The sequence below is a fragment of the Castor canadensis genome, chromosome 7, assembly GCF_047511655.1.
Source record: "Castor canadensis chromosome 7, mCasCan1.hap1v2, whole genome shotgun sequence".
Lineage (NCBI taxonomy): Eukaryota > Metazoa > Chordata > Mammalia > Rodentia > Castoridae > Castor > Castor canadensis.
In genome coordinates this window covers 156,827,550-156,854,253 of record NC_133392.1, presented here as the reverse complement: position 1 = coordinate 156,854,253, position 26,704 = coordinate 156,827,550, and the positions used below count along the sequence as shown (strand labels likewise).

The 26,704-nt window shown below is 47.5% G+C and overlaps 1 protein-coding gene across 1 annotated transcript; it reads left to right on the top strand.

Annotated features, from left to right (window-relative positions):
- Positions 1 to 8,496: 8,496 nt before the first annotated feature.
- On the top strand, positions 8,497 to 25,847 carry Ca6 (carbonic anhydrase 6). The gene is made up of 8 exons (XM_020157512.2): positions 8,497 to 8,667; positions 11,425 to 11,607; positions 14,925 to 15,073; positions 15,870 to 15,962; positions 20,371 to 20,440; positions 21,427 to 21,584; positions 23,311 to 23,434; positions 25,521 to 25,847. The coding sequence occupies exons 1-8, from the start codon at positions 8,583 to 8,585 to the stop codon at positions 25,616 to 25,618; spliced, it is 960 nt and encodes a 319-aa protein (XP_020013101.2). The 5' UTR covers positions 8,497 to 8,582; the 3' UTR covers positions 25,619 to 25,847.
- The last annotated feature ends 857 nt before the right edge of the window (positions 25,848 to 26,704 follow it).

Here is a 26,704-nt window from a genome sequence, read left to right as displayed (position 1 = left end):
CTGCACCCTTTCAAAGTCACTCCTATTCTTCTTTGTCCTCAGCTGCAGGTAGCCACCATTCTCTCTATGTCTATGAATTTTTTTATTCCAGGTTTCTCATATAAGTGGAATCATAAACAGCTATTCTTTTGTGTCTGACATATTTCCCTTAGCATAATGCTTTCAAAGCCATTCTTATAGCCTGCATTTATCAGAATTTTGTCTTTTTTCTCCCTTTCTTTCCATTCCTTCCCTTCTCCTCCCCTCCCCTCCTTCCTCTCCCCTCCTCTCCGCTTTCTTGTGCTAGGTCAACACCCTACCACTGAGCTATAACCCCAGAATTTCATTCTTAAATACTATTTTTAAAGTTTTGGTGCTGGGGACTGAACCCAAGGCCTCACACATGCTAGGTAAGGGCTCTACCACTGAGCTACAGTCCAAGCCTTGTTAACTGTGCTGCCCAGGCCTTGAACTCCTGATCTCAAGTGATCCTCCTACCTCAGCCTCACAAGTAGCTGGGACTACAAGTGTGACCTACGACACCCACTTTCTATTAATATTTGTTCTCCTTTTCCCCCTTTTTGGGGGGTGGGGTATTGGGGATTGAACTCAGGGTTTCATGCTTGCTTGACAGCACTCTACCACTTCAGCTATGTCCTGTGCACTGGTTTGTTTTCTTGAGACAGCATCTTGCTATGTAAGTTCAAGCTGGCCTTGAACTCTGGATCCTCCTGCCACCCACTCTGGAGTGCCGGGATTATAGGTATGCACCACCACACCTGGCCCCATTAACTATTTTTTTGGTTGTACAAGGGCTTCATACTTTTTAGGCAGGCACTCTCCCACTTGAGCCATGCTTCCAACCCTTGTTGTTCTGGTTAGTTTGGAGATAGGGTTTCACTTTTTGCCCAGGCCAGCCTGGACCTCAATCTTATTTTTTATTTCCCACCATAGTTGGGATGACAGTTGTGTGCTGCCACACCCGGTTATTGGTTGAGATGGTTTTATTTGGTTTTTTCTTCCGGTTTTTTTTTTTTTTTTTTGCCTGGGTTGACCTTGAACCGTGATCCTTCTGATCTTGGCTGCCTGAGTAGCTGTTGTCTTGGCTCATACCCTGGCCAGCTCTCCAGAAGGTCCCTTGTGCCTCTTCCTTTTATTGCTCACACCATAGATAATCTTGGAACTTTGTATAAATAGGATCAGATGAAAACACTACCACTTATTTATTCATGTCTCGAGCAGTTGGCGCCTTTGACTCTGAGGTGTTGAATTTTTTCTTATTTGAACTCATGCATTGTAGGCGTGAGTACTTTGTTGAGATACACTGACGATGTCTTCTGCGATAGGCCTGACTCTTCCTGTGTGTGTGTGGTGAACCCATGGCCTTGTGCATGCTAGGTGAGGGCTCCACCACTGAGTTACCATGTGTTTGGATAGACTTAAGTTTCTGTTTTTAATGTCAGTCAAGTGACCTCTTTATATCCTGTTTAAGAAATTCTTTCCTAGCTCCTCATTTACTGGGACCTTTCATTTTTCTCAGTGATCTTTCATTGGAGTTAGTCATGGAAACTGGTGCTTTTTGATGTCGATGGTATACACTTTTGAAAATAGAATTTTAATTAATTTTAGAATAGTTTTGATTATTTTAAATTAATTATTAATTTTTTTGAGACAGGGGATTGCTATGTAGCCCAGGCTGGCCTTGAACTCTCAGCCCTCCTACTCCCACCTTGTGAGTGCTGAGGTTACAGATGTGCACCACCACACCCAGCTGAAATAGTTTTAGGTTTACAGAAAAGTTACTAAGATAGTGGAAAAAGCTCCTGTAGCATTTTAATTTTTTAAATATAAAAATCATAAAATTTCTAATTGTCCATTGCTGTTGTTAGGAATCTAGTTGCATTTTGCATATTGACCTTGTATGCATCAACTTTGTATGCTCACTTTTTGATTCTAATATTTATTGTTTGATCTCTCCCCCCCACCCCCTGCTTTTTTTTGCACTAGCCTGGACCTCCAAGAGATTTTAATACATCCTGATAGAGAGCATACTTGCTGCTTTCCCAGTCTTGAGAAAGCTTTTAATATTTCATCAGTAAGTATGATGTTTGCTGAAGATTTTTCTGTCAGAAATTCATTATCATATTGAGAAAATTACCCTTCTCCCTGGTTTCCCAAGTGTTCTTTTTAATTTTTAATTTTATTGATTGATTGATTTGGCAGTACTGGGACTTGAACTCAGGGCCTCACACTTACTAGGCAGTGCTCTACCACTTGAGCCACTCCTCCAGCCTTGTTTCATGTTGGGTATTTTCATGATCAGATCTTTTGAACTATTTGCCAGGGCTGACTTCGAATTGCATCCTCCTGATCTCTACATGCCTGCTAGGATTATAGGCATGAGCTACTGGTGCCAAGAGTTCTTTTTTAATCATAAGTTGATTTAAAGCTCCCCTTTTGGATGGTGAATTAAGTAGTTGATTTTTCCTGTATATGATGAAAAGCCTTCAGTCACTTTTTCTCTTTTTGTTTTTGTTAGATTGATTTTTTGAGTATTAAATCACTCTTGCATTTTTGGGAAAACCCATCCTCCAGTGATATATTATCCTTTTAATATACCTCTGGCTTGGTGGGCCTGGATGCTTTCAAAGAAATAAGAAAAAAAATTGTCCAGCATTCCTAGTTTTCTTGGTGGAAGGGTTATTTAAAATAAGCTAGACTGCTTGTTTTTTTTTCCAGTACTGGAACTTGAACTCAGGGCCTACACCTTAAGCCATTCCGCCACCTTTTTTTTTGTGATGGGTTCTTTGAGATAGGGTTTCATGGACTACTTGTCTGGGCTGACTTTGAACTGAGATCCTGCTGATCTCTGCCTCCTAAGTACCTAGGATTATAGGCGTGAGTCACTAGCACCCAGAACAAAGTGGTTTTTGGGTTTTTTTTTTGGTGTGTGGTCCTGGGGTTTGAACTCAGGGTCTCACACATGCTAGGCAGGTGCTCTACCACTTGAGCTACTCTGCCAGCCCCATAGACTGCCTTTCTAAGAATAGAACATAAAGATTTTAAATTTCAGCTGGTCAAGGTGCTGCATCCCTGTACTCCCAGTACTCAGGAGACTGAGGCAGGAGGACTGTGAGCTCCAGGCCAGCCTGGGTTACACAGCAAGACCCTGTCTCAAAAAACAACATAGAGCTAGGTGCAGGTGGCTCATGCCTAGAATTCTAGCTACTCAGAGGCAGAGATCAGAAGGATCGTTGTTTGAAGCCAGCCTGGGCAAATGGTTTGGGAGACTCTATCTCGAAAAAACCCATACAAAAAAGGGCTGGTGGAGTGGCTCAAGCTGAAGGCCCTGAGTTCAAGCCCTAGTACCACAAAAAACAAAAAACCTCAACAACAACAATAACAAAAAATAACAAATAAGGCTGGCAGAATGGCTCAAGTGGTAGAGTGCCTGCCTTGCAAGTGTGAGGCCCTGAGTTCAAACTTCAGCCCAGTGGGGGTAAAAAAGTCTTCAGTAAATTATTTCAGTGTATGTTTCATCCTCTTTTTCATTTTTAGATCAATATGGCAGAGGTTTATGTGGGAACAAAGTAAAGGTCTCTCTCTCTCTCTCTCTCTCTCTCTCTCTCTCTTTCTCTCTCTCTCTCTGCTTCTTTTTGAGACAGAGTCTCACTGTGTCACCCAGGCTGGTCTCCCAACTCCTGGGCTCAAGCAATCCAATGTGATCCAAACTCCTCAGTCTTCTGAGAAGCGGGGAGCACAGTGCAGGCCTCCAATCCGGCCTCTGAACTCTATTTCTGGTGTAGATGTCCATTCCGTACGCCAACTGCCACCTGCTCAAAAGCTGCCTTTTCTGTCTTGAGTGACAAAGACCACATTGAAGGTGTGATGGTCCCTCTCCCACCTGGCAGATTGGCCACTGTGGGCCTTTGGACCCTCCTTTGTCAGGGTTTTGACATTTTCTTACATCTGTTTCCATCCAATCAGCTATGAGCATCACTAGGAGCTCAGAAAAAGGCCTGGCAGGTGTGTGTCACCATTGTCTGTCCTCCACAGCCCCTGGGTGTACCACACTGTGTTTCATGGCATTGCTGAGCTAGTTCTCCATTCTCTGAATCTGTTTTTCAGCAATTTTTTTTTTAACAGCACTGGGGTTTGAACTTAGGGCCTTGGGCTTGCTAGGCAGGCGCTCTACCATGTGAGCCACTCCCCCAGTCTTCACAGGTTAATTTAGCTTGGTGGTTCCCTATGTCCTCGTGGTGGGCTAAAAAATGATCCTCTAAAATGCCCTCTTCTGAACCCCCTGAAATCTGCGGCCATTACTTTCCAAAACAAGGGAGACTTGCAGATGTGACGGGCAAGAATGTGAGAGGGGATGATCACCCTGAATTCCTGGGTGACCCCCAACTGTGGTCCTTAAACTGCCCTTAGCAGAGGGCTGCAGGAAGAGCAAGGAAGGATCAAGAGGTGGGATGGTGGGGCCAGAGCCTTGGGGGTGGGGAAGAGGTCATGAGCCAAGGTAGGCATCTGTAGGGATTTGACTCCCACACTGCGCGTGCCTCAGTTAATGGGGCACCAGGGTTTGGGCAGGATGTTCTTTGATATGTGTTACTGTGCCCAGCAAGGAAGAAGGGTGGCTATGAGGGAGGAAACGCCTGCTGGTAGACATCCCTAAACTGCAGGTGCTGAGTCCTAGGACCGTGAGATTGTTGGGTGAGTCATCTACAGGGACAGTATGTGTGGGGAGAGAGAGAGAGAGAGAAAGAGAGAGAGAGAGAACAAAGATGTCCAGAGAAACTGGGGAGGCTAAGGCTGAATATTCTGCAGGTGTCTCAGCTCTTGGTGAGCCCCATCCTTTCAGTTCTAAGGAGTGTGGTCAATAGCTCAGAAAGAGCAAGTAGAAACCAGGAGAAGAGGGCAGGCACCAGACAACCCTAGGAGGACAGCTGGTGGCTAGGCTAGAAGAGCGAACGATGGAACAGTTCAATACACACGCGCGCACACACGCACGCACACACAGGAAACCTCCCATCCCCTCCAATCCACCAACTACAGGTAACTCTGGCTGAGCAGGGGCTGTCAGACCTACTGCAGCATCTCATCTGGCTGCGTCTCAGATTGGTCACGACCTGGCCTTATTGATGCTAAGAATTTGAATATTGGCATGAACGTAGAGGTGCCTTGCTTTAATAACTGAGCAATCTAGCTCACTCCCCCAATATCTGAGATAAGAAATTAAAGCAACATTACAGTTAGGGGGCATTTCACACCTAATATTATTAATAATAATAATATGATCATATGCAATCAAATATAATAATATGTGATTATTGATCCAGTGGCCATCAATAGATCACGGTTCAGGGAAATAGTGACATTTGTATTAGCAGGCTTCAGTCATTGAGAAAAGTGTTGTTTTTGTTTTAGGGGCGTGCTGGGTTCTAACCCAGGGCCCCATTCATGCTAGGTAAGCACTCTCTCACTGAGTTACACCCCAGCCCAACAAAAGTTTAAAAACATTCTGTTCAATGAGTTTAAGAAAGCAGGCAAGGGTGTGATACATCTTAAGAGATTTTGATCCATGATGAATTGACCATCTCAGTGCTTAGAGTGGATTGAGCCAGATAGAAAACTCACTGGGGCAGAATGATTCATTCTCCAGGATTCCAGAGAGCTGCCTCCAGCCTGAGACAGACAATGGCGTGTCTGTGTTACTTATGGTCACGACACACACTCTTCCATAGCCAGATCCAGTCTTCCGTGCCTATCCTGTGTAACCCTGAGCATTGGCCCACCTGGGCTGCCAGCGCCTCCCTGGTCACCTGGGTTGACAGCAACTCCCTGCTCACCTGGGCTGATGGTGCCTCCCTGTTTACCTGGGCTCATCGTTACTTCCCTGCTCCCAGGGATGACCCCACAGCCCTACCTACTCTCCTTTCCTTTGCCTCAATGGACCTTGCTTTAAGCCTTGGTGGAACTCAGAAGAACAAAAGCTCCTTTCTCACTTTTGACCTTCAGTTGTGATGAAAATAATATACTTGTCAGCTTCTCTCAGACAGTCACTCAAACTGTGAGTGCTGGAAAAATAGGAGTTTAGAATAAAAACGAGCCTTGGCGAGCTGGGATGAGGAAGTTTAGAGTATAAAGTGACACACATGCACATAAATGAAGGAACGCCATGCTTTGCCGATGCAAGAAGAAAGAAGTCTCTTGTTCAACGTGGGTGGAAATTTTTTTGGGTCAAAGAAGACAATGAGTCAGAAATTATGCAACAAACTCAATATTACTTGATTCTCTGTTGAGTATGTCATTGGGACTATGCTGCCCAGGAGAGGGAGGGGACCTGTCTCCAGAATGTGCCCTCTTTAGGAGATGGCTCTTCTACCCCAAGACCCATCTGCTCTGCTTCCTTTGTTGACTTACTGACTCTCTACACTGTTCTCAGCATCAACCAGTTGCACATGGTACCAGGCAGCCCAGGGCCAAGGCTCTTGCCTGAGTCCGAGTCCGGGGCAGAGCCTCGTACCTAAGGTGGGTAGGTGACAGTGGGGCTCTCTGCTGGGGTTATAGACTCACAAATATAACCAGGTACAGTCTGCAAGGATACGTGTGAGGCAATAAAGGCATCAGGGCTCTCCTGGGGGACCCAAAATGCTAACCTCAGGGCAGCAGAACCCATGGAGAGGGGCCGGGAATCATTGGGTGTGGTGGGCACTCCATGCCCAGCTCTCCCCCTCCTGGAGCTCTCCTGACTCAGCCACTGTTTTGTCCTCTCTGCCTCCCCAGGACTCCTGCCTGCCCCCATTTCCATGCAGCCTTCTTCTCCCCTGGGGCCCAGCTCCTTTCCAGCTACTTCTATCCAGTCTCCCTTTGCACAGCTCGCCTGAGCCTCCCTGGCTCCTGGCACTTTAGCATGCGTCCATCTGACCCATGTTAAAAAAAGTCCACCTGACTCTGTCTTCTGAAAGAGATTCCCAAGAACAAACACAAATGGCTCAGTTTGTATATTCTGGCTAACTTGAGGGCTAGGGCCCCTATGCTCTTCAGGTGAGGGCTTGAGGGTGTCTTGAAGGTTCCCTTTCCACAGGGTGAAGGGGCTCAGCAGACAAGGCAAGAATGACTTAGCAAAAGACTGAAGAGTGGGTCGCGAATTTCTGTAAACATGGACAGGTTCCCTGAGCTGGAGATCAAACCTATCATCCCCTCACTAACTAGAGGGGTGACAATGGCAAGTCACTTCCTTGTCCATAAAACAAGGAGTCTGAATAGATAATAATGCCATTTTGCCATAGTTCCTGCTCTGAACTATGCACAAATTTATTGCTAAATCCTCAGGAGGGTGGTATAACCCTTAACTCCTCTTGAAGATGGGGTAACTGAGTCACAGAGCAGTGGAGTAACTTGTCTGAGGTCACATAGTTAGGAAGTGGCAGAGCTGGGATCTGAGCCCTGTGTCTGCTCCGGAATCTTTGCTCTTGACCTTACTTCATGATTCTTTCAGCTCTTGAGTTTTACGGATCTAAGTTTTCAGCCGGATCTGACCTTTGCTGCGGCTGGTGCTCCCTAATTAAGTGGCAGTGGGCGCCCCCACATCCACCTCTCACACCTTGATGGGAACACAGGCTGTCATGTTGCCACTCCAGCGTCCCTCAGACTCGGGGACAAGTGAGCAATGAGATTAACAAGGCCAGGGAGGGGATTTGCTCTGTTTGCCAGTACAGATCCGTTCTTTGCAGCTGGCCAGCGTGGCACCGAGCACTCTGCAGGAACCTGGCCTGCCCTTTCTTTGCCCTTGCCCTCTCTGAAGGGCATGAGAAACGCTGGCCTGTCAGCAGGTAGAAATGCCAAAGTTACCCCTTCACCAGCCAAATGGATGCACAGGATTAGGAAATCCACTGATTTGGGTGATTGGCTTGGGTGTGTCCGAGTGCACTGCAGTTGTCAGAACAACTCTCTGGAGAAACACACTTGCCCACACCACCTCCGATGGCCCCAGGGCAGGTGTGGGGATGAGGCTCGTGACCCTGGCTCCAGGGTCCGCGGTTGATTTAAGACCCAGACATCACTGCCTCCAGCTTGGAGCCTCCATTTCTCTCCCAAGGATGGCTTTCCAGGCCTTTTTCCCAGGTTCTGGGCTGAGTGTAGCCCTGCCTGTCATGGTGGCTTGTGTCCACTTGGAGATAGGCAGGAAATGCCAACTGGCTGCAGGGCTTTCAAGCCCCATTGATTCCTCTCAGTGACCAGGAGAAAGGGCAGAGGAAATGCCATTTTCAGGAAGCCCCAAGGCTCTAGGCCCTGGGCCCTTTCCATCCCCAGTGGTGGCTCATCACGCATGGTCTACAATGGTTGCACTGTGCAGCCCTTCCCTTGAGTTTCCTAAGACATTGAACAAGCAGACGTGGGCTAATTGGCTATGGTAATGCCTCGGGAGAGGCCAGGCACGTGTGCAAGGTACCAAGTCAGAAGGGCCATTGTGGGGAGGGCGTTAGTGTTTAGTGGGTGCAGCAAAGAGGGCGGATCAGCCAGCTGGACGTGGTAAATTGTTATTTACAGTTTCTGAGCTTTTAAAAGAAGAGCTTCCCCAGAACCCGTCCTGCTTCCAGATGCACAGCACCATGAGGGCTCTGGTGACCCTGGTGTCCCTGCTGTTCCTGGGAGTCCAGGCTCAGCATGAGTGGACCTACTCAGGTAAGCTGCCAGCCCCTGCAGGTTTGCCAAGGTCCCTACCACCAGAGAAGGGAGCATCCATCACTTCCTGAGGACGGACGGCAGACACTGCTGGCATTTTGCCACTGGGTGACAAGGTGGGCCACCCACACTGGGTACAGGTTCCTTTCAACATCTCTGAATAAATTCAGAATGAATGGAACTTAAGCCTCGATGAGGGAACAGGAGATAACTTCCTCTTGCCCGACCTGGCCTCACCTGTGGCTCTGTGCTTTAAAACCCTCTGTGCTGGTGTTGGAGGGTTCCAGAGCCCACCTGCTTGTGATCGGGAAGCCTTTTGCTTTTTAGCTCTGCAGAAGTGGAAGGCAAAGCTCTTAGACTCCCCATGGCTCACTGAGGGCTCTCTGGGTACTGAGAATATCCTGGTGCTCAGTTCATCAGAACGCTTGACTTTTGAACCTGTTTACCTCCTGATGGCCCCCAGGCTGCCAAACCAGATTCCTAAAAGGTGAAATTGCAGACCTTGCCATTTGGCATGGGTTCTGGCCCATATGTGAGCCAGACAGCTTGTGTCTGTGGAGTTTGTGGACACTAAACACCCCTTTATGTGGCACAGAGGGAACCTTCTGCCTTCATCCCCCACGGAATAGCGCTGGTGCAGGACACAACTGAGCCTGCTGTGTACACTCTGCCTGCCTCAGACCACAGGGGAACATAGTAAAGCCTAAGTCAAGGTTGAAGAATCAGGGACATTCCAGGGGGGTGCAGGAAGTCCAGCTTCAGAGGGCAGCCCTGGTCTGCCAGCCTGCTCTGGAGAGGGGGAACCTACAGAGTGACCTTGAACAGTGTTGGGACTCTCTGCTCTATCTGGCCAGTTTTCTGGGGTTGGCTCAGAGGTGAAGGAAGACAGAGGTGTGAGATGAAGTTCCTGTCTGCTAAAGTCGTGTCCTCTTGGGCCAGCCCAGACTCTGGGACAGAGGCCTCCTGCAAACCCCCCTGGGCTCCTGAGATCGTGCAGATGGCTTTTAGGAGTGTCCTCTAGGAAGACTTGGAAGCTGTACCAGTGTTGAAAGGACCATGGCCAAAGCATTTGGATCCAATAAGGGGCTGTGTTGGGTGCCTCTAGAGTTTGGCAAACAGAATGGTTTAAAAATTGGATCTGGTTATTAAGTAGTGAACATAAAGAAAAATAACAATCAACTTTTCTGTTGATTGCAAACTGAGAATCTGTGAGAAGTCCCATCACAAACACCATGCCTGGAAGTGATGCCTTTACCACATAGTTACCCCACGAAGGGGGTGACAGAGGTCAGACCCACAATTGCAAGTGGGTGAGCAAAGCCCCTCAGCTGCATGGGCTGAGTCATCCATAATAACCATGACCTTCATTCCTCAGGTCCCTGTGATTATTGGGCCAGATAAACTGTCTTGCTCTGATATTTTTTGGCTTGACTTAATCTCTCTCTTTCTCTATCATCTATCTATCTATCTATCTATCTATCTATCTATCTATCTATCTTATATATCTCTCCATCTATCTATCTATCATCTGTCTATCATCTACCTATCTATCTTATCTATCTATGTATCATCTATCTATCATCTACCTATCTATCTTATCTGTCTATCTATGTATCATCTATCTATCTATCATCTAGAAACAGGGTCTGTCTCTGTTGCCCAGCCTGATCTCATCAGACATGTGGGCTCAAGGATCCTCCTGCTTCAGCCTCCTGAGTGGGTGGGACTACAGCTTGTGCCTTGTGTCCAGATTTTTAATTATTTAAAAACTAACCACTTCCAGGACCTCCTTTTTTTTTTTTTTTTTTTTTTTGCTGTACTGGGCTTTGACTTCAGGACCTACACCTTGAGACACTCTGCCAGCCCTTTTTTGTGATGGGTATTTTTGAGATAGGGTCTCATGAACTGTTTGCTGGGCTGGCTTTGAGCCACAATCCTCCTGATCTCTGCCTCCTGAGTGGCTAAGATTACAGGCATGAGCCACTGGTACCCGGCTCCAGGTCCTCCTTGAGCCTGATTCTTCCTTAGTTGTCCTGACTCCATAGGTAGAGTCACCCAGATGGTCTCTACCATCCCAGGAGCCTGCAAAAGGGACTGGAGCTGGAAAATGGGTGGGTTTGGGGGTTCCTGTAGCTTGGGAAGGAGAGGGGTCCAGTTGGAGGCCTGAGGGGAAAACTACATCCTCAGATGAAATGAAGAGAAGTCCCTTGAAGTCAGCTCAGCACACCAGGCCAAGGTTCCCTCCTGTGCATTTATCCACCGTCAGTGATGCAAAGGAGAGAGAGACTAGCTTTGTAGAAAAAAACTTCCATTTTTTTCAAAAGGAGAGCTAGAAGTTAACAAAAAGACTCCTCGAGCCAGGTGCCGGTGGCTCACGCCTGTATCTTAGCTACTCAGGAGGCACAGATCAGGAGGATTGAGGTTCAAAGCCAGTCCAGGCAAATAGTATGTGAAACCCTATCTCAAAAAAACCCATCACAGAAAAATAGGGCTGGTACAGTGGCTCAAGGTGTAGGCCCTGAGTTCAAACCCCAGTACTGCAAAAAGTAAAAAAAAAGAAAAGAAAGATCTCCCCCAACTCCCAAACCACAGGGTTGACTTAGATCCCCTTGACCCTCCTACCCGAGGCCCTGCTTCCACTTCTAGAAGGCAGCTCTGTGGGTCTCCCTCAGGCCCTGGCCTGTGGTCTGGTATGGTGCTGTAGAGGGGGCTTGGCTGGGCAGCCCTTGAATTGTGCCCCACTCTCTCCTGTTGCAGATGGAGAGCTGGATGAAGAGCACTGGCCTCGGGAATACCCTGACTGTGGGGGACAGAGACAGTCGCCCATTGACGTGCAGAGGAGGAAGGTGCGTTTCAACCCCTCCTTGAAGGTGCTGAACCTGACAGGCTACGGGGATGAACATGCCGGCGAGTTCCTCATGGTCAACAACGGCCACACAGGTAAGGGCCCCTGGCAGGCTGCAGGGCAAGGCAGGGGACATTCGTGCACAGGGATCTGGAGCACATTGCACATCTGGTGGCCTTGGACATGAGGGGTGATGAGTGCCAAGGCTGGCAACCTGGTGGCCTTGGCTTCGGCCCTCTGCCAGCCCCTTCATTCCACATTATTCTGGCACCTGAGCTTGCGATGACCTAATTAGCTGACAGGACAGGCAGTACCCGCAGTGCTGCTGGCGCCATGCTCCCCACCTGTGTTTCTGTTAGGCCGTGGCCTGGTTTTCCATGTCTTCTATATGGAGTCTGATGAGCTCAAAGCACCTGACAGGACTCTTCGAGTTGTAAAAAGAGAGCTCTTGTTTTTTGTTCCCTTCTAGAAAGGGGGTGAAGGTCAGATGGGAAAGCTGGGTCTTGGGGACCCCCAAGTCAGGAGCAACTGTAAAATCCAGTTGCTCTGTAAAATCCGCATGGAGCACCCTCCTGATTTCCAGTAGGTTTGTCTCCTCTGAGCCTCATGATAACCCCAGGAGGTCCAAGGAGCCATTCAAGCTCACATTGTCTAATGGCCAAGTGACCTAGACCCAGGTGTCTCGTTTTTAGGCATGTCCTCCTCGGTACTTTGCTCTCTCACTCCGGTGTGGATCTGGGGTGGGTCAGTTTACTGCCTAAACACAGGTGTGAATTGCACAATTGAGACAATAGAAACAAGGGCCCATTATGGGACTGGTGAAAGTCGTAGATGAGAGAATAAAGCCATATCTGAAAAGGCCTGAGGTGTGGGTAGCAGGGTATCATGGAAGACTGCAGACAATTAATGAGAGCCTCATTTTGTTTTGTGGCATTGGAGATGGAGCCCAGGGTCTGTGCATGCTGAGCTCTACCATGGAGGACATTTGCAATCTCAATTTTTTTTTAAGAGAGAGAGTCTCCTTGTGCAGCCCAGTCTGGCCTCTAACTCCTATGTGGAAGCAATTCTCCCATCTTGGCATCTGAGTGCTGGGATTATAGGCATGCCCAATCTGGGGCTTTTTTTGATGAGATGTCTGTTCAGGTCTGTCCATTTTTAAATTAGCTTGCTCATTTTGTTGAGTTTTAAGAATTCTGTTTTTTTTTTTTTTTTTTTTTTGTGCTACAGGGGTTTGAACTTAGGGGCTCAAGCTTGCTAGGCAGGCACTCTGCCACTTGAGCCCCTCAGTTAGGCTGTGGATGATAGTCCTTTATCAGCTACACCGCTGGTTAATATTTTCTCCTAGTCTGTGGGTTGCCTTATTTTCTGGCCAAAGCCTCTTTTTTTTTTTTTTTTTTTGGCAGCACTGGGGCTTGAACTTAAGGCCTCATGCTTGCTAAGCAGGTACTCTTACTGTTTGAGCCAGTCCACCAGCCCGGCCAGGGCCTTTTACAGAGCAGAAGTTTGTAATATATTGAAATCCAGTTCATCAGTAGTTCTGTTCATAGATTGTGCCTTTGGTGGTGTATTTGGCTTCTGGGAGTGCAGCTCAGTGGTAGAGAACTTACCTGGCTTATGTGAGGCCCTGGGTTCAAGCTTTAACACTGAAAAACAGCAAACAAGAACTTATCACCATACCTGAGGTCATCTAAATTTTCTCCTAAGAGTTTGATAGTTTTGCCTTTTACATTCAGGCCGATGGTCTATTTCGAGTCGATTTTTTGGAAAGGGTGAAAGGTCTGTGTCTAGATTCTTTTTAATTTTTTTGTATGTGGATGTCCAGTTGTGCCAGCACAATTTGTTGAAAAGACTATCATTGCTGTGTTATGTTGCCTTTGCTCCTCTGTTAAAGATCAGCTGAGCACAATGTACCAGACCTATTGTCCCAACTACTTGAGAGGCTGAGGCCAAAGAGTGGCTGGAGCCCAGGAGTTCAAGGCCAGCCTGGACAACACAGCAAGACCCCCATCTCAAAAATAAAGAAAATCAGTTGGCTGTGTTTATGTGGGTCCACTTCTGAGCTTGTCTGTTCTTCTGCCAATATCACACTGACTTACAGTTTTATACTAAGTCTTGAAGTCAGTAACATCAGTTGTCCAGCTTCTTTTTTACACGTAAGCTGGGTGCTAGTGGCTCATGGCTGTAATCCTAGATACTCAGAAGGCAGAGATCAGGCGGATCGAGGTTCAAGTCAGCCCTGGGCAAATACTTTGTGAGAACCAATCTCGAAAAAACCCAGCACAAAAACAGGGCTGGCAGAGTGGATGAATTGGTAGAGGCCTGCCTAGCAAGTGCAAGGCAATGAGTTCAAACCCCAGCACTGCCAAAAGAAAAAAAAAATCCTAACATGTTAGTCAGTCCGTTTTAATCACAGTCTGGCTTACTGTAGAATTTGGTTTCTTGTCCTCTAAAGAGAAGTTGGGTCACATGTGGTGACGTGTGGCTGGATGCTCAGGTCTTGGGTTTGCTCCTGTCTGATGACATTGTGACTAGTGTCCTTGTCCATCAAATGGAAGTGCCAGGGCCAACAAGGATGCTTCCTGACATCAGAGTACAGCTGGCAGTGAGTCGGGCTAACTCTAGAAGGCTGCATGGGGGGGTTTACCTGTCATAGAGACGATAGGGACCTCAACTTGGCCTTCTGAACAGTATCACTCTGGGAAGTAAAATTAGCCAAAATAGGGCTGGGACGTAGCTCAGTGGTAGAGCGCTTGCCTTGCACACGCGAGGCCCTGGGTTCGATCCCAGCGCCAAAAAAAGAAAAGACAAAAATAAAAGATAAAATAAAATTAACTAAAATAGTCCCAAGAGGCACCACTTTCTATTCCCACACCTTGAGAAAATTCCAAAATTGGCCAGAGGTGGAGAATGGAATTCTGGTTTCTATACCCACTGTGTACATGTGTGTATGTGTGTGTGTATGTATGTATGTACATATAAAACATATATATATATGTATAATTTTTTTTGAGACAGTCTTACTTTTGAGCAGTAGCTCAGGCTGGCCTCAAACTCCAGAGCTTCCTGCTTCAACCTCCTGAGTGCTGAGATTATAGGCATGCACCATCACACCTAGTGCTTTTAGCTATATTTTTTCAGGGCCCTCCCCTTCTCTAGGGCCAGTGATCTGGACCTTCCCCTGACCAGCTGGCTCTTGGTGGGAAGGTGTCCTGGCCCCCATCTTGACTTCAACCTGCATCCTGTGTGCCAGTATTCCCTTCCCTTTGGGGACCCTGTTCATGGCATCCTAAGCCATTAATATTTCTGGGTTGCCCTGGATTGTGGGCAGGAGGGAGGTGGTCAGGAGAGCTACCTAGCTCAGGGTCTGAATCATCCATGCTCATCTGCCCTGCTTACCTCTTACCTCTTCCAGTGCAGATCAGCCTGCCCTCCACCATGCGTATGACGGCTCCTGATGGCACCGTGTACGTAGCTGTGCAGATGCATTACCACTGGGGTGGTGCATCCTCCGAGGTCAGTGGCTCTGAGCATACCATCGATGGAATCAGACGTGTGACAGAGGTTTGTGAAGACCCCAGCAGTGGCCTCTCTCTTCAAGCTCCATAATCACTTTTCTTATTAAAATAGCCAAAGACTGTGCAGTGGTAACAGTTGAGTTTATTTTTCATTCATTCAACAATGATTGGCCATTGCTTTATGCAGGGAATATAGGTGTGGCCCCCGCCCACAGAGAACTCAAAGCACGGCTGGGTGTGGCCAGAGGCCTGGGTCTCAGCTGACTTGACGCGTCCTCCGTGCCTGGGGTTCTCAGGATGAGTGCAAGTTTATTTAGCAGCTTCCTAGGACCAGGAGACTCGTCGTTTCCGTCCTCCCGAGTGCCCCGAGACCTCAGGAGGACCCAGTGTCCTCTTATGAGCCCTCCAGCCTCTGCCAGCTTGTCTGCCTGGACAGAAGTGGGTCAGGGAAATGCCTAGGAATTGCCATCTCCCCAGAATCCTGCCTGTGCTCTCCATTCTTAGGGAAGTTTCTAGTCTTGGGCTGGAGGTGTAGCTCTTGCCTAGCGAGTGCAAGGCCCCGAGTTCAAACCCCAGTACCGCCAAACCTGTGGGAGAAGGGTGGCGGGGAAGGAAAAGGGAGAGGGAGTGGGAGAAGAAGGGGGAGAGGGAGAGATATTCTGATCTTGATAGATGGGGCTTGTAGGCCAGATGGAAGGACACAGAGACCAGAGTTGTTCGTGGGACAATCTGAGGCTTCCACTGGAGCAACTTTCTTCCTTTTCTTCCTTGCTTCCTTAGAAACCTTAAGCATTTGAAGTCAGCTTGAATTGCCCTTGACCTCCCCTATCTTTCTCCCACAGATTCACCTTGTTCACTACAATGCCAAGTACGAGAGTTACAACGTAGCGAAAGATGCCCCTGATGGTTTGGCTGTGCTGGCAGCCTTGGTCGAGGTAGGCAGAAACTATGCGTGCATGTCAACACTGGAGTTACAGGATGGCGTTCGTTTGAAACCGGGTGTGAGGTGGAGATGGGGGGGTCTTCACATCCTTTCCTGAACTCAGTTCTCGGAAAGGCTGATTCCACGGAAGACCGACTATGTCCGTGCCTGCTCACTCCTGTGCTGTCAGCCTCGGGGTCCTTGCATAACTCGAACAAGATCACTTAAAAAGATTTGGACTCACAGAAGGGTTGACTGAACACAGCTGTCTACAGGGCTGGGAAGCCTTCACCCAAGCAGACAAAGGCAAGACCTCTGAATTTCTCATAAAATCCAGGCACAGGACTCAGGGCTGGATGACTAGAAGCAGTCAGGGTCTGAATTCTCAAAAAATAAGTATTAAGCTAGGCATTGGTTTCTCATGCCTGTGATCCTAGCTACTCAGGAGTCAGAGATCAGGAGGATCACGGTTCAAAGCCAACCTGGGCAAACGGTTCATGAGACCCCATCTGGAAAATACCCAACACAAAATAGGGCTGGCAGAATGGCTCAAGTGGTATAGCACCTGCCTAGCAAGATGAGGCCCTGAGTTCAAACCCCAGTACTGCCCACCGAAAGCATTAAAACAAAGCAAAATAGCGACAACAAAAAACAACAATTTCTACAGTTCCACAAAAAAACAAACAAACAAAAATCCCAGTCTTTTCAGTGCTCTGGAAACGGGTCAGACACAAACACCAAATGAAGGCATTTCTTCATGAAAAGTGGTTAGAATTTTAAGTAAAGGCAATGAGTGCCTGTGGCCTCCCACCTGGGGCTGTTCCCGCCCCTACCCCCCAGCGTGGTCAGCCAGGTAATTTTACTAGGGCCAGGCTGGTCAGGAAAACCAGTAGCTTCATTGAGTGGGCAGCAGGCCGACTCTGTCTGGGGGAAGAGTTGAAAGCCAGTGCCCGGCAGAAAACAGAGAACTTACTGCTATGGCAGTCTGAGGCTGCTGACCCCTCTGCAGTGGCTGATGGTCAAGCAGACATTTACTGGGGGAGATCCTGGATATGAGAGAGGCACAGACTGGCTACATGGCATCTCCAGAGGGTCAGTGGAAAGTGAGAGCCAAAGCCAATGTGAGGGCTGGATGGATGCTGACTGTGCTTCTCTGTCCACACCCAGATCCATCAGCAGGAGGTGCAAGTTTAGGGGCTCAAGGGGTTTCCACCCACCTCTGCCCAATTGTTGACTGACTGCACATCTCTAGTGTTCCTAGGTGGCTCCTAGGAATTCAAGCTAAACCATAAAAATGACATTTAAAAACTGAGCAGACAGTGCTTCATCATGACTGTAATCCCAGCTACATGGAAGGCATAAGTAGGAGGACGGAGGTCTGAGGCCAGCCTTGGGCAAAAAGCATGAGACCCTATCTGAAAAATAACTAAAGCCAAAAAGAGCTGGGGATGTGCTCAAGTGGTAGAGCACCTGCTAGCAAACAGGAGGCCCTGAGTTCAAACCCCAGTATTGCTAAAAAAAAAAAAAAGTTGGGCTTGTAAAGAAATAGGAAAATATGATCCATATTTAGAAGGAAAAACCCCAATCAATAGAAATGGATCTGAGCAAACTCCATAATTAGCAGACAGGACTTTAAAACAACTCTCATAAGTATGTGCCAAGAAGTAAAGGAAATGTTCACAGAATTAAAGGAAAATATGATGATGACAATGGCAAAGAGAAAATGTCAACAAGAAGCAGAAAGTACAAACAAATGTACCAGATGGAAAGTCTAGAGTTGAAAAATACAATAAACAAAATGGAAAAAAAAAATCACTAGTTGATCCCAAAGCAGATTTCAGGCAGCAGAAACCCAGAGCAAAGAAATGATCCAACCCATACCAGGCATGGTGGAACACATGTAATCCCCAGCACTTGGGAGACTGAAGCAGAAGGATTGGGAGTTCAAGGCCAGCCTAGGCTACATAGTGAGACCCTGTCTTAAAAAACAAAACAAAACAAAAAACCAAAAACAACTCAGGTGCTGGTGGCTCCCGCCTGTAATCCTAGCTACTCAGAAGGCAGAGATCAGGAGGACTGTGATTTGAAGCCAGCCCAGGCAAATAGTTCATGAGACCCTATCTCAAAAAACCCATCACAAAAAAGGCAGAATGGCTCAAAGTGTAGGCCCTGAGTTCAAATCCTAGTACCACCAAAAAACCCAACCAAACAAAAAAAACTAAACAAACAAAAAAAAAAAAGAAAGAAAAAGAAAAAAATGATTTAATCTGAAGAACAGAGAAGAGATCAAAGAAAAATGAACAGAGCCTTACAGATTCTTGAGGACAAAATCAAGCTACCAACATATATGTAATAGTCCCAGAAGGAGAAGAGGGAGAGAAAATGGCAGGAAAAAATGTTTGAAGAAACAGTGGCCAACATTTTCTGAAATCTGATGAAAAACATTAATTTTAGCAAATCCAATAAGCTAAACAAATTCCAAGTCTGATAAACACCTAGACACGTAGAAATCAAAGTGCTGAAAGCTACAAGGAAAGTAGGGCTCATTATAGGAGGGGCAGCTGCACAGTTACTGACTTCCTGTCATTGGAGGGCACTGACATGACTGTCAGCCAAGAATTCTATATCCGACTAAGCCACCCTTTAAAAACGAAGGTAAATAAGGACATTCCCAGAGCAGTAGGAAGACATGTCTTATAAGAAGTATTAAAGGAAGTTCCCCTGGATGAGAGGAAATGACACCAGACAATAACTCAAAGTCACAGGAAAAAAAAAATAAAGAAAGAGACAGGAGTGCTAAGTACAGCATGTAGGTAAATATAAAATACATGCATAACATGCAAAATTATATAATGTTTAAATTATATTTAGCCGGGTGCGAGTAGCTCACGTCTGTAACCCTAACTACTTGGGAGGTTGAGATTGGGAGGATTGTGGTTCGAGGCCAGTCTGGGCAAATAATTTTCCAGATCCGATCTCCAAAATAGCTAGAGCAAAATGGACTGGAGGTGTGGCTCAAGTGGTAGAGCACCTGCTTTGCAAGCATGAAGTTCTGAGCTTAAACCCCAGTCCCCCCACAAATATATATATGTATGTATAAAATATATAATACAGGCCAGGCTCCACAGGCTCACACCTGTAATCTAGCTACTCAGGAGGCAGAGATCAGGAGAATCGTGGTTTGAAGTCTGCCTGGGCAAATAGTTCATGAGACCCTATCTAGAAAATACCTAAATGCAAAAAAGGGCTGGTGGAGTGGCTCAAGGTGAAGGCCCTGAGTTCAAATCCTAGCACACACACAATATATATGTACATATAAGTGCATATGTTTTGTCTTTTTAATTTGTCTTTAAGAACCCATAAGATTGTTTAAAACAACAATTATATACCCTAGCATTGGTGAGTTTATAATATATGTGTGTTTGTTTATATGGCAATAATAGAAGAAAGGATGGGGAAGAAATAGAGCTACACAGAGTGAGATGGTTATATTTTACTGATTTAAGTTAGTATTAACTTGACGTAGACTGTTATTATGTTGTATAGCGTAATCCCTAGAGTGACCACTAAAAAAATAATTAAGCGTGTTTAAATAGTACACTGAAAGTATTTGCATAGTACAAAAGAAGACAGTAGGTGTGGAACAGAGGAGCCAAGAAGACGTGAGCCATCTGGAGAACAAATCCCACATGGGAGTCCAGCACAGCCTGAATTTATGAGCAGTGGGAGAGGAGCTAAGTCAGCTCCCCTGACTGAGAAGATCCACTGAAAATAGACCTTTTTCACCAAAACCAACTTTTTTTTTTTTGGTACTGGGGCTTGAACTCAGGGGCCTATACTTTGAGCCATTCCATCAGCCCTTTTTTTGTGATGGCTATTTTTGAGAAAGGGTCTCGTGAACTATTTTCCCAGGCTGACTTTGAACCTTGATCCTCCTGATCTCTGCCTCCTGAGTAGCTAGGATTACAGGCGTGAGCCACCAGCTCCCGGCAGCAACTTTTTTCTAGAGTCAACATCCGCACAAACAGTGTGACCCAGCAGTGTGGTGACTGGAGCAGTTTTGCCTTGGAACCTGGCTGGTTGTCAAAAGCATGAAGAAGGAAGTTCTTGAGACAAAGAAGCTGATGATGGCGGATGCGTCCCCAAACTCAGGCACTGGAGACTCTGTTAACTGATTTCTGGGCCTTCCGAGAGTGTCACCAGTCACTTCGCAGAGAAGTTATGTCCCTGGAATGTGCCAGATGCTTCAGATTGTTTCCCTAGAAGCACCCCAACACAACTGGGCCATGGTGGCCCTCTTCTGGCGCTGTGGGCTCTGCCTGGTCAGCTAGAAAACCCAACGGGCTTAGTGGCGATAGGGCCAAGGTCTCCCCCCCACCCGGCCCCCCTCCCCACCGTGTTAACCGCTCTCTCTCCTCCAGATCGAGGCCTATGCTGAGAACACTTATTACAGCAACTTCATTTCTCACTTGGCCAACATCAAGTACCCAGGTAAGGGCTGCTGACAGCGGCCGTAGGAGGGGAGAGGAATAATTGTGCGAGAAGGGACAGGGAGGAGAATGTGACTCTGGTGGCAAGCAAGGGTGGCCCGTGAGCCCTGACACTGGGGCCCAGCCCTCTCTGCCTGAGGTTACTCGTCCCAGTCATTTCCGATGTGGGCCCAGGTGGGGACACACCTCCACTGACATGAAGGAAACACGTGGCTTGCTAGATGCAGAGATGGGTCTGGCACGTGGTAGAGTGTCCTCCCTGCCCCCTCCAGTGGCCCGGCGTGGTTTCCACAGCGGGGGTCAGGATCAGTGCCAGCACCTGGACCCAGCTTGGTTCTGATTCTGCTTTTTCAACCTACATCCACTTACTTTTTTTTTTCTGGCAGTACTAGGGCTTGAACTCAGGGCTTGTTAGGTAGGCGCTCTACCACTTGAGCCCCTCTGCCAGACCATCTACTCACTTCTAAATGGTGCCTAACAAGTGGTTCTGTTCCTCGTCTGCGGCCCTTTCCCATTGCCTCAAGGGGCGTCATCCACTTCTCTCTTTTGCTATAGAATGTGTGCATGGCCTAACGATGGTGATGACGGTGACAGCTGTAGATATGAGCGAGTCCCGGGGCGCTGACTCAGTCAGCACACTTTATGAACATTGTTCTCCTTGACTCTGGCACAATCCTATTGATCAGCCCCCAAAACCCTGCTTTTTTGTGGTGCCTCATGTCTGCCAAGCATGTACCTTACCATTGAGCTACACCCCCAGCCCAGTGGTCCCCTTTTCACAGCCTCAGAGTGCGCACCCGCCCAAGGCCACCAAGCCAGGGAGGAGGCATTTGAGCATGTCTGCCCCCAAAGTCTCTGCTCTTAACCAAACAGGGGGTGGTAGGCTGGGCGTTGCTTGGGGGATTCGACATGGTGTGGTCTGGGCCTGCACTGTCCTCCTGGAGCCCCAGACTCCTTCATGTTCCTGTCTCTTGTCTTCTCCATCAGGACAAAGCACAACTCTGAATGACCTTGTCATCCAGGACATGCTACCTGGGGACCTCTATCATTACTACAGCTACCAAGGGTCCCTCACCACCCCTCCATGCACGGAGAACGTCCACTGGTTTGTGCTGGCTGATTCTGTCAAGATCTCCAAGACCCAGGTAACACGTGGCCAAAGCCTCCCTCTGGCTGCCTGGCTAGCAAAGTGCTCTACACATTGGCCACACACAAGGCTGCTGCACCTCTCCTGTGTGACAGGATGACCTCACTGATCTGGGGCAGACACAGGGGACAGAGGCATCGGGGAATCCAGGGACTGTAGAGTTGATACAGAGAAAGGACTAGGGCCTGGTCTGTCCCACAGAAGAGTTGCACAGTGAAGGCGAATGCTCACCGAGTGTGGCACCTGCCAGGTCTTCACAGAGCGCACATTCTGGCATCACAAACGCTTTTATGCAAGGATTGCTTCCTTTAGCTCTGTGTCATGTCACATTTAGTCCTTTGAGAGGAGTTGCTGTGTTGGCCATTGCTTGTTCCAGCTACTTAAGGAATGAATGCTCCTTAAAGTGACTAAAAAAAAAAAAACACATAGCGTAGGCTCAGAATAAAGGTTTGCTGAATTGAACGAATGGACAAATATTACTGACAATGCAAGGCCAAGCTGGTACTTTCTTCTGAGCGGTGTCTTTCTCGGAACCAATAGTTCTTTCTATTTTTGTGGTACTGGGGATTGAAGCCAGGGCCTCATGCATGAGAGGCAAACACATAACCACTGAACTATATCCCCAGCCCACCAATAGCTCTTTCCCCAAGACTTTTCATTTCCTTACTCTCCAAGAAGAGGCAAAAGACCCCTCCTCCAGGATATCTACACACAAAAATGTTGCTGACCTCAGGCACCTGAGTGAGCAAATGCAAATTATTTCTGGAACAATATAACTTAACTCTAGAATGAAAAGGGTTTCAACAAGTACAGTTACTAGAAATTAGCTCAATTAAAAAAAATTACAAAACACATAAGGAGAAAGACAGTATGACCCAGTGACTGGGGAGGTAGACATGCAGCTGTCATCCCAAATTCGTGGGAGGCATTAGTAGAAGGATGGTGGTCCGAGGCTGGCTGAAGGCAAAATGTGAGACTCTCTCTAAAAAAATGATGAAAGCAAAAATGACTGGAAGTGTGGCTCAAGTGGTAGAGTGCCTGTCTAATGAGCACAAAGTCCTGAGTTCAAAACTATTACCAGCTGAGCCATGATGGTGGCTCATGCCTGTAATCCTAGCTACTCAGGAGGCAGAGATCAGGAAGATGGCGGTTCGAAGCCAGGCTGGGAAAATAGTTTACAAGGCCCTATCTTGCAAAACCCAACACAAAAAAGGGCTGGTGGAGTACTCAAGGTGTAGGCCCTGAGTTCCTACACACACACAACAAGGGCCAGCAGGCCAACTTTCAAAATGCTGAGTGAATAATAAATAGCTAACCCAGAATGGTGATGCAGTAAAAAAATGCCTTTCAAGGGTACAGGCAAAACAGACATTTTTCAGAAAAACAAAAACTGAGCTAGCCCCTTGATATATCTTTGTTTACTTATATACATTTTTTCTAAACTCAAGGTTTTCCTGCCTCAGTCTCCTGAGTGCTGGGATTACAGGCATGACCCACCACACTCAGCTTCTCCTTTCTAGTACTAGTCAAATACTCACAGAAAAAGATGAGAATTGAAGAATGCATGGGTGGATGAGTTCTAGAATAATTCCTGGCAAACATCACCCAGAACCCGCTCTGAACTTGAGAGCATCAAGTTCAGTTCTATAAATCCAGGCTCTAACTAACTTCTTTTAAATGACCGGTGCCGTCTCCCTCCATGCTTTGCTCTATGTCACCTGCAGGTTCACAGTCTCGAGAATTCCGTGAAGAACCACCATAATGAGACCCTCCACAACGGTTACCGCAAGACTCAGCCCCTCCACCACAGAGTGGTGGAGGCCAACTTTCCCTACTTCCCTGACCAGCGTGAGTGACGTCACCTCCTGTTTACTTCTGCAATTCCTTGGCTCCCCTCACCTCCCTTGTCCCGGGGAACCATCTCCTCTGACAGCAGCGGGGGAAGCAGAGTCATTTTGGGGCAGGAGGCTCAGATGGGTCAACCTGTGCAGGGCTGGGGAAGATGGTGGCCCTTGGATCTCCCAGGCCCGGCAGCAATACCACTGAGGACAGGTGACAATGAGGAGAATCGTGACTTCTCACCTACCTGACCTCGGCTAGAGACAATAGGAGACACAAAGGGACAACAGTATCCACAAGGTCTCCTGTGAGTGTAGGCTCAGGTGAACCTAATTAAACCCAGCCACTTCCTGTGTTTTTATCGCCATCTGGATCCCAACCCATCCCCCACTCCTCCTGTACCTCTGCAAGGTGCAGTTGACGACCACATCCGCTTGGGGATCAGGCCCCAGGGTGCTAGAAGGAGGCATGACTGTCCAGCCTCCAGGGTCCCTCCAGCCACTAGGCCGGCCTCCAACGGTGATCATGGCTCACCTTGTCTCTGTGGCGGCAGGGGCATAAGAATTCTGTAACCTTCCCACCTTTCTTTTGTCTCTTTCCCTGCACAGGTGTGGGAAACTTCACACCCTCTGAGTTCACTGTCTGTAATCTGTTCCTATCGATTGTTCTTGATATTTTATATCCTCTAATACAATAGAATCAACGTCTAATCAAACCTATCGACTCAATATGACCCCACCTTTATCTGTATCTTTCACATTTTTAAACCTCCACACTTCTGGCCTTCCTCCTCCCACACACAAATGAAGACCTGTTTGTAATTTTCTTCCCATCTTTCCTTCCTGGTTCACTCACTGTTTTCTCTTGTATCAGCTTGCTCCTCCAAGACACTACTAACAACAAAAAAAAGACAGCGGCCCTTATTTAATAACCCCATAACACCATGCACAGTGTTACAGTGACGCGTCCTGCTCCGAAAGGTGATGTCCTCTTACACAGGGCCACCGGCTGGAAGGCTAAGCCCAGAGAGTTTAGGATCTCTGGTCTGTCTTCTTGTTACACACTTCTTCAGGTTCCCTGGGGAAAATTTTCACTATTCTTGAAGATAGGCACCAAAAGGCTGTAGTGTCCCATCTGCCACATCTCAAATTTCCCTTCCACCAGGGCATCCTTCCAGTTCATCCTTATGAGGAGCTGGATGTCCTAGACACCCACCCTGGACTGGAATGTTCTCTGTGGTCCTCCCTCCTGACCCTTGCTGTTTAGGATGATTGCTTCAGCCCCCGCTACATTGTGGAAGGGCTTCTTCCCTGATCCCAGGCATGGATCTGAATTATGGGCCCCTTTGCTGATTCTAGAATAGTCAAACGGGGCATCGTGTGTCCTACCTCCCTTCACCCCACATTTCCACATAGCAGTGGCGATCCAGACACACAGCTTGTGGTTCTGTGGAACCCACCCACCCCATCTGGGTTAATATGACCTGAGAAACCAAGGTCAATGACAAAGACAAGACAGTAGCCAAATATGGACCTCTTGCAATTCATTTATAAGAAAACACTTACATACCGTAAGGTAAAGTCACCGAACCTCACCTAAGAAGCAAGGACCAGAAGTGGAACCCACATCAAATGATGCCCTGTCAGTTACGGCAATGTCTAAGCTTAAATTCGGATCCACTGGAGATGTTTGAAGCCAATGGGATGGGAGCATTCTAAGGGCTTAAAAATACTTTCCTTGCAGGGCACCCATGGCTCACTCTTATAATCCTAGCTACATGGGAGACTGAGGTCGGGAGGATCAAAGATAGGGGCCAGCCTGGGCAAAGACTTAGGGAAACCCCCGTCTCCAAAATAACCAGAACAAAATGAACTGGAGGTGTGGCTCAAGACATAGGAAGAGGAGTCCCTGCTTTGCAAGTGTGAAGCCCTGAGACTGTGAGGTGGAGGGTGTAGCCCAGTGGTGGAACGTGTGCAAGGCGTTATTTGAGGTGTGACCCCCAAATAAAGAGAAGAAAGAAAAAGAAAGGGCGCTCCTATAAGAACCTTCCAGGCTTTGACCTCTGCACTGATTCTTTCTCTCTGATGAATTCTAGGCTCTCAGTTCCAGTTTGCACTAAGCAAGATCGACGACAAACTTGACCGTCTGGTCAGGGCTCTGGAACACAGGCCGAGCAGGAGGGACTACTACTGACCAGGGGAGGGGAGGGCTGGGTTGCCATGGAAACCGATGGGTGGACACTGATGCCAACGACTCCCAGGTTGCTGGGCACCCAGCTCAGTGGTGGGATGCTTCCGGGACTTGATCCTCCCACCCACACTGCAAAAAAAAAATCATTCACTTTGATTTGTCTAGATTATAAAACAGCTCTCCATTTCTCTTTAGCATTTAGATGTAATAAAGTGATTTTGGAAATTCGTCATTTAAGATTTTCTCTTTTTTGTCCTCTGCATTACTTTCAATTTGTCTTTTTTTTTTTTTTTGCCTAGCTCCAAGGAACACAGGTGAGGGGAGAGAGGTAAGGAAGGAGTTCCAGGACCAAGAGTAGGAAAAAGACTCTCATTTTTGCTTTTTTTTTTTTTAACTTTTTATTAGCATAAATTAATTGTACAAAGGGGTATTATTGTGATATTTACATATTCATGCAATGTAAAATCACCCCATTTAGGGCTGGCAGAGTGCCTCAAGTGGAAAGAGCACCTGCCTAGCAAGCAGCAAGGGTGTGAATTCAAACTCCAGTGCAGCCAGAAAAAAAAAATTACCCATCTGTATTACTATCTCTTTACCCACTCCCCTTTTTTTTTTCTGGTACTGGTGTTTGAACTCAGGGCCTACACCTTCAGCCACTCCACCAGCCCTTTTTTGTGATGGGTTTTTCCGAGATAAGTTCTCAAACTATCCACTGGGTTGCCTTAGAACCTCCATCTTCCTGATCTCTGCCTCCTGAATAGCTAGGTTACAAGCGTGAGCCTCTGGCGCCTGCCCAAAGGCGCCCTTCTGGAACGCAGTGAAATAGTGGACGCAGGTGACAGTCATGGCTGGTTCCTAACATTGCCAGATGGATGAGATCATTGCTGTTCTATCACACCATATTATAACGTAAAAATGTGCTGCAGGGGTAGCTCCAGGAAACTCAGGGCCCAGCAGAGTGAGTGGTTCACCACAAAGACAGAAGTTTGAGGGCTGGCAGAGTGGCTCAGGTGGTAGAGCCCCTGCCTACCAAGTGTGAGGCCCTAAGTTCAAACCCCAGTGCCGCCAAAAAAAGAAGGAGAAAAAAAC